At 43.7% G+C, this 10,579-nt stretch overlaps 2 protein-coding genes across 2 annotated transcripts in view; both read left to right on the top strand.

Moving 5' to 3' along the window:
• The first annotated feature begins 5,166 nt into the window (after positions 1 to 5,166).
• On the top strand, positions 5,167 to 9,593 carry NUDT2 (nudix hydrolase 2). Its single transcript, XM_082301356.1, has 2 exons — positions 5,167 to 5,302; positions 8,689 to 9,593. Exons 1-2 carry the CDS (start codon positions 5,170 to 5,172, stop codon positions 9,000 to 9,002), a joined length of 447 nt encoding a protein of 148 aa, XP_082157482.1. The 5' UTR covers positions 5,167 to 5,169; the 3' UTR covers positions 9,003 to 9,593.
• LOC309584967 (myogenesis-regulating glycosidase-like) overlaps positions 5,285 to 10,579 on the top strand; it is a 29,680-nt gene continuing 24,385 nt past the window's right edge. Inside the window, exon 1 of the mRNA XM_082301355.1 lies at positions 5,285 to 5,302. The gene's annotated coding sequence lies outside the window, so the exon portion shown is untranslated. The remainder of the gene's footprint in view (positions 5,303 to 10,579) is intronic.

Here is a 10,579-nt window from a genome sequence, read left to right as displayed (position 1 = left end):
AACAAAATATATTTAAATAGCTAGAATTAACAGGTTGTCATTATATGGAGTGACACGTTAGAAGAATTCTCAGCATTAGGAAAATCCAAGTAACGTAGGTAATGCAGAACATCCAAGAGCCATGTAAGCAGCTCTCCGTGGCTAATTGGCTAAGGCTCTGTGCCATGTGAAAGCAACTAAATGGCTTCTTAATGAGACCTGGTGTCTTACTGAGAGCTGAGATCTGCCTTCCCAGATATAATGAATCTTACTAAGATTTACTATTACTAAGATCTAAGTGGTTTCAGGGAAAACTCCAGTGACTCCTCATTGACAGGACAGCAATTTCACAAGCTAGGAAAACAAAACGTTCACTAATAAAGGAGTAACAAATTAATTAACCATGGAAATAAAATTAGGGGCTGGCATAACGAGGGATTCCAGCATTTCTGATCACTTTAAAACTCGAGACTAGAGAATTGCTGAAAGATTTTGCGTGGTTCAAACATGAAGGAACTCAGGGCAAACTACAATTGTCAGTGAAACTCCTCTCACCTTTCAATTGTTAATGCTCTAAACAAAGGGATATCTTTCTCCTCATTAAAAGAATACTTTAATTCATCCAACCCTGCAGAGATCTTTGTGTCTGAAGACGCTTTTCCTAACAGATACATAATTCTTCAAAATAAACTGGCTTTGTGAAAACTAAGAGGAGGTTTTCAAGAATCCTAAATTGTTAATGCCATCTTCTGGCAAAAGTAACAGCCAGCATTTCCTCAGTTATTTGTTTGGGCACCCATGAGAACAATGTGTCATGGGGCAGAAAAACATAGCATTCTTCAGTGTGGTATTTTCATATCAACACTAGGTCTTGTTCCCAAAACCAAAGATATGGGTGGCTTCATTGAAAACAGGGTTGAGATAAAAGACTAGGACTTCTTGAAATAGTTGGGTATAACATATTTTGAGAAAAAGGTGAGTGTGCAGGTATAATTCTCCATGTGCAACCAGCCTGCCATCTCCATGTGGCAAACATGAGTTCTCTACAACCTACTTCTTATGCCAAGACGTTTTACAAAGATCTTAAAAGGCTTCCAGATGCTGATAATGGGTAAGTATTTGCTGTAAAAATCATCAGAATTATATATAAAGGGACCAGCTTTAGCCACAGAATTAGATTACAGCTTGTCATGAGAGAACTCATCCTCAGCTTCAGTATTAGAGGTTTTTAAAGGTCATAAAGCTGATAAAAAAAAAAGTCAGGTGTAAATAACAGAAAGGAGTGGTTACATTTTTCTATCTTGAAGGAAATTAACTTACAACAAAATTACGCTCTAGGAGCTGACTCTCAATCTTAAAATGCTTTTACTTATTAATTACCTCTCACAAGATCTCTTCCTTCTCAATGCACTTTTCAAGGTGGAGGAAAGGTCTTCAAAGATATTCAGCGTGTGTCAATCACTGTGTATAAAATAAATGATGTAAAATCTCCATAGAGATTATTTTAAGAATAAAGCAGCCTTGAACTACTATATCTTGATCCTTATTAACTTCTGATATATTAAAGATCTCAGCACCCCATTCACTTGAATAACCCTCACATGTCCTGTTATCCCACTGTAGCTCACTGATACTGACCTGACAGTTTTAGATGGTTTCCACTGACAGTCCTGAGTGTCACCACTGAGAGAGAACACAAGTGTCATTATATCCATTCTTTAAACTAGAGAAATAAAGTGAAGAAATTTTATGTGACACTCTTACAAATGAAAACTATACATTTTGTCCTGCATATAATCTAAGGCAATCACTCTGAATCATAAACTCTGGCCTGATCATTAAATAATTTTATTAGTCATGATTTTCAAGGGTATTTGATAAACATAGAAATTGTTAATGGGCATACAAAACATAAACACCACCTTATTTTTCATGTAAACCATCTTGCTCTACAAGTACCTTACAAAATTAAAATAAGGACTTTAAAAGTTTGTAAATGTTTGTAGCAGGTGGGTGTTCCCTCATCTGATGGCAGCTACAGCCGCATATGTACTCATTACTTGCAACCATTTTACCCCAAAAAAAGTTTCAGCACTTCAGCACAGGTTCTATTCATGCCATAGAATTTGCTGGTTTTTTGAAATACAGAAGCAAAGAATGAATAGAGAAAAGGGATAACTCATGTCACTACTCATCCATCTTCATTCCTTACTCATTTGAACACTAAGCTCTTTTTTTTAAGGTGATCCAAAGCTAAATCTGATTTAACCCTCCAGAAGTGAATGGCTAATTTGCTTTTCCAGGGCACCACACAAAATGCTTTACCTTTAATCATTCTGACCCCATTCCTTGGGAATTAGGGCATTCCTGTGAAGAACAGGCAGCAGCTGCACTTTTTTAAGACAAACTCCATAACAAGAGATAATCTGTATGAGCCCATAATTTTAGTTTAATGCAACAGGTAGGGATCTGTGAAGTCGTGCTTGATGTTGCAGCAGATCCCTTTGGAAGATCATAGGATTACTCTACCCTGCACGTAAACAACATGGCATTAAACGTTCCACTGCTCCTTGGAGCAAGTGTTGGGGCAGCCTCTTTTGAAGCTGAACACTGACAATAGACAACCACTTGCAGCTTGAGTACAGCAAAGAAACTGGAGAGGAGGGAATGTGTTTAATGCTAAAGGACAACTATTTTACAGCGGGAGCTTGACACAGGCCTGCTACTTGCAGCAACAAGTAAGAAACGCGGGTTTCTTTTGCCACTGGCATACCTCGAGGAAGTTACTAAAACAATTAATGTCATTAAAACTGGCTGACAAAGAATGAAATATTGGGGATTTTTTGCTTTCCCAGAAAGTATTTCAGAGTATTTTATTCCACTACCCATACTAATTAATGTCATTAAAACTGGCTTACAAGCAACTAAATATTGGGGATTTTTTTATTTCCCCACAAAGTATTTAATGGTATTTTATTCCTCTCTCCATACTAAGTATAGCCTGGTGACCTCAGCAGAAGAGGCTCCATCCCGCAGCTGATCCCGACAGCTGCCAGGAACAACAGCTGCATAGAGAAGGGGAAGTGTCCGATATTGGGATATTGAATATTGGAAGTGTCCAATATACAACCACGTGACGAGAAAATGACCCACGAGTTACATCAGGGTGCCAATTATCTGAAATCCGTGCCTGAGCTCCTCCTCCCAGCAGGATCTATTCATAATTTTAAAGTTTTATTTCATTTTAAAAATATAAAAAAAATATAAAGCACGCTTTTATATATTATATAAAAAAATATAAAAACTGTATCTTAAATAGTATTTAAGTATTTTATATATTGTACATAATATATAAATATATATTTTAAGACTGCGTCTACATATTTTGCATATAATATAAATTATATACGATCTATAAAATATATAACTGAAAAATATTTTATAGCTATAAAAATGTAGCAAAACAAACCGCCACGCGTCCGGACTTGCACCGCGTGTCTGAAGGGGGTACATGTCTCATCCTTCCCCGAGCTGTCCCACCACGGTTTTTCCCCTTCCAGACCCCGGTGGGACCGGTCAGGGTGGTGTCCCCAGAACCCTCCCTGGCCCGGCCGCCCCCGTCCCCTCAGGGCTGGGACCCCCTTCACTCACCGGCCGCGGCACCGCTCGGCGGCGGCCATTAAGCCGCGTCTCCATGGCAACAACGCTTTTCCCGCTTCAAACGCCCGCGCGCAGCCTCGCGCGCACAGCCAGCCAATGAAGAGAGGGGATAGGGGCGGGCGGGGCGGGTCACGGGGGAGAGAGGCCAATCCGTGGCCTTCTCGGGCATGGGGGCGGGGCCCAAGGGAAGGCGGGTGGGCGGGACGAGAAGGGAATGGCTACCGCCTGCGCGGCTGCCGCTGCGATTGGTTGAGGCTGACGTCAGTCACGCGTGGTTCCCGCCCACTGCCGGGCCCGGAAGCAGAGGTGAGGGCGGGGGTCCGTGGTTGCTGCTGTGGGGGTGACGCGTGTCCCCGTTCCCAGTGTCGCCATCCCTGCGCACCGGGGGCGACCCTCTGTGGGCGGGGAGGGGAGGGCAGTGGGGCCGCGTGGCGCCAGGCGCCGGTGGAGGGGGCCTGCTGGGATTTGTCCTTCCCGGAGCGCACGGGAGGTGGTGCTGGTCCCCCGGGTTGGCCCCGGGGCTGTGGGGACTGCCGGGGAGGGGGGGGGGGTTGTCCTTGTTGTGGCTGATCAGGAACTCATGGAGGCGGTTCATGGGGTTGACCAAAAGAACTAAGCGCCGTGCAGGGGCGTGGTTGGAGGTGAAGGGATTTCTGCTGTGGTTTCCTGCGTTGGAAGCTGGAGGTATCACGATGCAGCTGTTGGCGTCCCAGGAAAATACAATGTTCTATAAAGTTATTATTTACTGAAGTGCGTGTCTCTGTCAAAATGCAGGGGTTTGCCCGGAACTGGGAATCGCCCAGATTTTTAACATGGATCACTCATCTCCATTGCTCTCCCTCTTTTTCTCTAAAGGACTACTCATCCTGACTCCGTAGCTTTTTGCTGACAATATTTATCACTTAAGAGGTGTGTTCCTTATTGTTTACATAAAATCAGTGCTTAACACTTGTGCCAAGAAGCTTTTAGTTTTGTATGACAGCCTTATGTCTAAGCGAGACAGCAGAGAGCCTGTCTTTTGTCATTCATTCTCTCAGTTTTGCCCCTGATATCCTGAGGAGTCCTGTGCACCAGGAAGTCTGTCCAGCGCAATTATTTCAGTATGCCAGTTTCAGTAATGTTGAGGTATTACCTCTGCACAGGGCCTTTGGAGTTTTGCAGTGGAAAAGTTTCAGAATGTTAATCCGTGGCTTTCCTTTTGCTTTGTAATTTTTCTCGTCTCCCTACAATATGGTTTGCAATCTAGTAGCAGCAAATAAGTGATACACAGGTCATTTTTTGTGCTTCTTGATAACATTCTTTTTTAAAAAAAGCATTTCTCTAGGTTCTTGTTTCCTTGTTTTAAAATGAAAGTTTTTTAGTATTCGAAGGTATCTAATAAGATACAGCAGTTTAATTCTGTATTAGCATCAAAGGGATGCACAACTTTTTTACTGTGCTGAGATCTGTTGGCTGGCTAAATACAGCTGGTCTGTTTGAGCCCCCTGTTTTGTGCTGTTCCACAGCTCCTGGTGCAATTTGCAGAGGGGAATGGCTGTGAGAGCTTGTGGCTTGATCATCTACAGGAGGCTGCAGCCAGCACCATCCTCAAAGGTCACTGACAGCATTGAGTACCTCCTGCTTCAGACATCCTACGGGACCCACCACTGGACCCCGCCCAAAGGTGATTTTTGTTCTGATAACACTCCTGGAGGTCGTTGGTGTCAGGTTGCAGAGCGGATTTTGGCTGAGGTCATCTTAGAGGGGCAGTTACCAGCTGAGAGTAGCTGCTGGCTGTGCTGTTTGTCTGATGGTGCTCCTGACGCAGCTGAGGGGGGAGTTCTGAGACTGAAATCCTCTGCAAGTTGTGGCTGTACCAAGTATTGGGCACAACTGATTTGGGTTAGGGCAGGGGGTGTCACCCAGCCGAGCTCCTCAGGTATCTGATGTTTCTGGCAAGATGTGCACACAACCGAAGCAAGGTGATGAGGGGATATTTTACCTTCTTGCCTCAGGTCTGGTCCTTTGCCAGGCACCACTGTTGCCAATGCAGAATTGTTTGACCCGTGTGTGATCAGAAGGGTCACAGTTTGCGGGAAGGCAAACTGAAATCTGTAATATTACACTTTAATACACCTTTCTTAGGAGATGCGGGAGATCACTGGTGAAGATCACTTGCCTGATGCAGTAGAGGTGAGAGGGACAGACAGGAGAATTAACCGTAACAGCTGTCCTTACTCATCAGTGAGCCTCAAAGCAGAAGACAAGCCCTGTGTCCCATGACAGAACAGCACCTCCTCAGTAAAGGCACATGACAGAGCCACTGTTTGGTAGTACACACTCACAGCCCTGGTACCAGGAAAAGTACAGCACAGAAATACTTCAGGATCCCTGTAGATCTTCTTGCATGCTGTTTTTTACCAACTGAGATTTCTTCCCGGTAGTTTTTACTTCTCATTTTGTAAAATGCAGTGCTTTCAAAGCATAGTGTAGCAGTTTGTAGACAAGAATTGGCAAATTGGGGGGAAAAAAAACTTGTAACAGTTTCAGCTAGGCTCTCCTATTAAGGGAAAGAACAAAACTTTCCAAACCTCCCCCTTTGTCTACTCCACCAAGAGCCTAAGGGAGTTGAGTTTGCAGCTAGTGGAAAGCTAAAAAACATCTGCTGGGACATGATTGACTGTTGAGAAGAAACCCTTGTGGAAGGGCTCCCTGGGAACACAGTGATTCTGGGCAAGCCATTTAAATTACTTATAGGCATTTTGGTCGGGAGCTAATTGTCTCCTATGCATACATCTCACATACCCAGAACTACAGAACCATAGAATAGTGTAGGCTGGGAGGGACTCTTAAAGGTTGTCTAGTCCAAGCCCCCACCAGTGAGCAGGAACATCCTCAACTATAGCAGGTTGCTCAGAGTCCCGTCCAGCCTGGATTTTTTGAAGGATGGGGCACCCACCACCTCTCTGGAGAACTTGTGCCAGTGTTTTACCTCATGGTAAAAACAAGTCTTTTTTGTCTATAGTCTGAGTCTGCTGTCTCTTAGTTGAAAAGCAGGAGCCCTTGTTCTGTCACTCTGGGCCCTGTTCAAAAGTCTGTCCCCATCTTTCTTCTAAACCACCACCCTTCAGGCACCAGAAGGGGCTCTGAGGTCTCCCCAGAGCCTTCTCTTCTCCAGGCTGAATGATCCCAGTTCTCTCATCCTGTCTCCAAAGGAGACGTGCTCCTCTTCCTGATCATATTCGTGGCTTCCTCTGGACTCAATCCAACAGGTCAATGTCCTTCCCTTGCTGAGGACTCCAGAGCTGGGTGGAGCACTGCAGGTGGTGTCACACCAGAGCAGAGGGGGAGAATCACCTCCCTCAACACAGTGCTTAAGATTTTAGAGATCAAAAGCTTTTAGAGAACAAAAGCCACAATCTGGTGATGGCCTGTAATAGAAGCTTGGTATTGATCTGGGGGAATTTAATGAAGAGAAGCTATTCCATTTTATCGTCTCTGTGATGGGAGTGGTCTTCCAAGGTGGCCCTGGGATGTAAGATGTGGTAACATATCTTGTATATGATGCTGACATGGATTCAATGTGTCAGAAGCCAGGAGAAGTTGTAATTGTCTCTCCAAGCACACACAAAAGGCAGTTTACAGCTACAGCTGCACCTTGTTATTTTAACAGTTCTCTAAGCAGCTGCAACTCTTAAGGAATTAAACTGGACTTGCTTGGATCCCTTCATGTGAACCTCATCAGCCTTATCTCTGCCCATAGAACTGTGACTTTACGCTGGCTGAGGCTGATGGGAAGAGGGATTAGGGTTCATTTTCCTTCTCAATCTATTGGAACTGCACTAGTGGAAACAAGTGTGAGGGTCTGAAAGCTGTGGTGCGTGACATGCTCCCTGCAGTCGTTTTTCTGCCCTGCAGTACTGCACAGCTTGGCAACTTACCGATCTTAGACCTAAGGTTATCAACAGGTATCAGCATCAGGTGCTGTTTTCTGCATAGCTGCTGCTTAAAGGAAGTGTGTTTTACTTCTGAGGTGATGTCGTGTTGTAAGAGATGCACTTTTGATACACAGGCAGGGAAGTGAGTGGGACCTGTTGCAATAGCAAAACAAACTTCCCACACACCCCAGTTGTGGTACTAAAGGGGGACCTTGGGTACCTGGGACTTGAATTTCATCTCTGTGATGAAGTTGTAGCTATTTGCAGCCAGCGATGTAGAAAATAGAGTAACACCAGGGACAAAATAAAGCTTAAGCTGTTTTTTTCCCTCCTAAAATGTCCCAACTCCTGCTATGTTGCTTTTTTGAGGTATTGCTTGGCTTGTTCTATTTATGTTCTGGTCCAGAGCTTTCATGAGAAAACCAAATCTGACATTTCTCAACAAAAGTACAAACGGCTGGGGACGTGTTATATTTATCTGTTGTTTGTAGGGGCACCTCTTATTCTGAGCAGTGTAAAATAAATTATGTGTCCTAGGAGAACTACCCAGCTGGTGAAAGGACTGGCTTTTAGGCTTGTTGCTTGTTTCAGAGGGGAATATGGAAGAGAAAAAATCCCTAGCTACCCAGATGAAACCCACCTTTTAAATGGCATTTGTTGGTGCCTGGTTCTGTTGTTTCTGGATTGTTGGCTTGAGTAAGGGTTTTGCAGAACTGAGCTTTAAGCTTATGTGAGGGGACATGGTTGAGAGAGGATTAAGACTCCCAGATGACCTGTCTCCTCTCTAACTAGACAAAGGAAAAATGAGGGACTCAGTCCTCAGTATGACCTAAGGTGGAACATTATGGGTATAGAGCACTCCAGAAGTGGAGAGGGGGAGTGGGAAGAAAAGACGTCTGGTGCTGGTAGACCAATGGAAGTTTCAGGAGGTGAGGGATAAAGGATGATCCTAAGAGCCACAAGACAAAGACAAATCAAGACATAAGATCTGGAAAAGCAATCTCTGCTCTCCAATTTCCATTTCATCCTGTGTCAGCTACAGTGTACTCTCATCTCTGTCTCCCAGTGTTTCCCGATTAAAGCGAGATATGAGTTTCCTTCACAGAGATTTACTTTTCCACCCTCTTGGCAGGCCACGTGGACCCAGGGGAGGATGACCTGCAGACAGCCTTCCGGGAAACGCAGGAGGAGGCTGGTCTGCAGGCCAGCCAGCTCACCCTCATTGAGGGCTACAAGAAGGAGCTGCACTACCCTGTCCATGGCAAGCCTAAGACCGTCGTGTACTGGCTGGCGGAAATGAAGGACTACAACACAGAAATCAAGCTGTCGGAGGAGCACCAAGCTTTCCAGTGGCTGAAGCTGGAGGATGCCTGCAAATTTGCAGAATATGAAGACATGCAAGCAATGCTGAAGGAAGTGCATCAGTTTCTCTGCTCCAGAGAATAAGTGTTTTTGTGAAGTATAAGGGGATTTCTTGAGGAAACATGGCTGCTTTTTATTTTTTAAACTGGGGGAAGAATTACATGGCTGCAGAAATGTAGATTTCTTTTTTTTTTAAATCTGTAGAAATTCAGTGAGGATACATGGAGCTTTTAAACAGATTGTGTTTTTTCTCCCCTAGCTAGTACAAAAAAGTGTAGTCTGATTGAACCATAAGCCAGAGATGGCTGAATTGAAGCCCAGAGGTAACAAAAGACTTCCTCTGTCTCCTTTTCTTTTTCTTTTTTTCCCCCTTTCTTTTTCTCCCTTGAAGTGCGGAACAACTTTTTTTCTTTTTGAAAAATCAAACACTCGATGTATCTTGACTTGCTGATTTACAGTAGAGCATTGAGAAAATGAACATATGGGGATTTTTGATAACAAAAGGCTTACTACAGAAGTCATACCTTGAATTTCAAATGAGGAAGCAGTATTTCTGTTCCCAACTCTTCCACTGATATGCAGTGATAACTTGTCAGATCATTTCAGGTCTTTTTTGTTCATATCATGAATTTATGTACATCCCTAATGTACTGTTGTGATTTTCCATCCAGAGAGTCTTAGTAAATGGTTGATGTATGGTGTTTAAGTGGTGAATTGAAGTTCTTCTTTTGCCTCTTTGTGTTTTGATCTTTAACAGACACCTTAGCCATTCCTTTTCCAGGAGGTTGGACAGGGTGCTTAGTACACTTTCTGCACAGGATATCCAAGCTAATGTGCAATCTTGTGTCTGTTTGATACCCTCAGTGCTTCTGTGGCTGCAGCCACTCATCTTTTGGGGGAGCAGGCATTAATAATATTGGTACCAGTGTGACAGGAGTCTCTTGCTTGTCACTCCATTATCTTCCAGTGGAGTAATTTATAATTGCATGTATTTCTATTTGCAAAAAACTTAAGTGCTCCTCCACATTACAGTCAGGCTTTATTCTGATTATGAGCACTGCTCAGGAGTGTTTCATTCAGGTGGTGGCAGAGTGGAGCAACCAGTGAGAGTGGGAGAGCAGGGTTAAAAGCCTGTGCAGCTTCAGAGTTGGTTTTTTATTATTGTTTGAGCTACCATTTAATCAGGGCTGTGTAAACAATGGTGTTGCTGCCTTCGTGTTTATGAGCAAGATTAGCGTATTAAGATGGAGTTAGAGTGTCATTAGCAAGTCATCGGTTCTGCCCATTCAGCAGTAATGAACACAAGCACTTGGTGCTTTGGAAAGCACAGCATCAGCTCAGCTCCAAGCCAGTATTTCCCTTTTAATGGCACTGCTTACATAGTGTTCCCAAAGCGCGTCAAGGTTTTGGAGGGTGACCAGTGCTGTGCACTGTAAGGTGATGTGCTCCTTGGACAAGATTCCAAGGGGTGTAACTGTGATAATTGGTGAGGCACTGTGTGTGCATTTTGAGTGATTTATGTACAGAATGTGTTCCCACAAATTCTCTGAGTAAAATGATGCTGATGCCTTAGGTTTTAACTTTTATATTTTTCAAATTCTGTATTGCTTAGTGTGTAACTCTGAAGTTTCTTGTAGCCTGTTAATTTCTGCTCTCTCATG

Source organism: Coloeus monedula, assembly GCF_965178545.1.
Source record: "Coloeus monedula genome assembly, chromosome: Z".
NCBI classification, from domain to species: Eukaryota; Metazoa; Chordata; class Aves; order Passeriformes; family Corvidae; genus Coloeus; species Coloeus monedula.
This window is presented reverse-complemented; position numbering and strand designations above follow the sequence as displayed.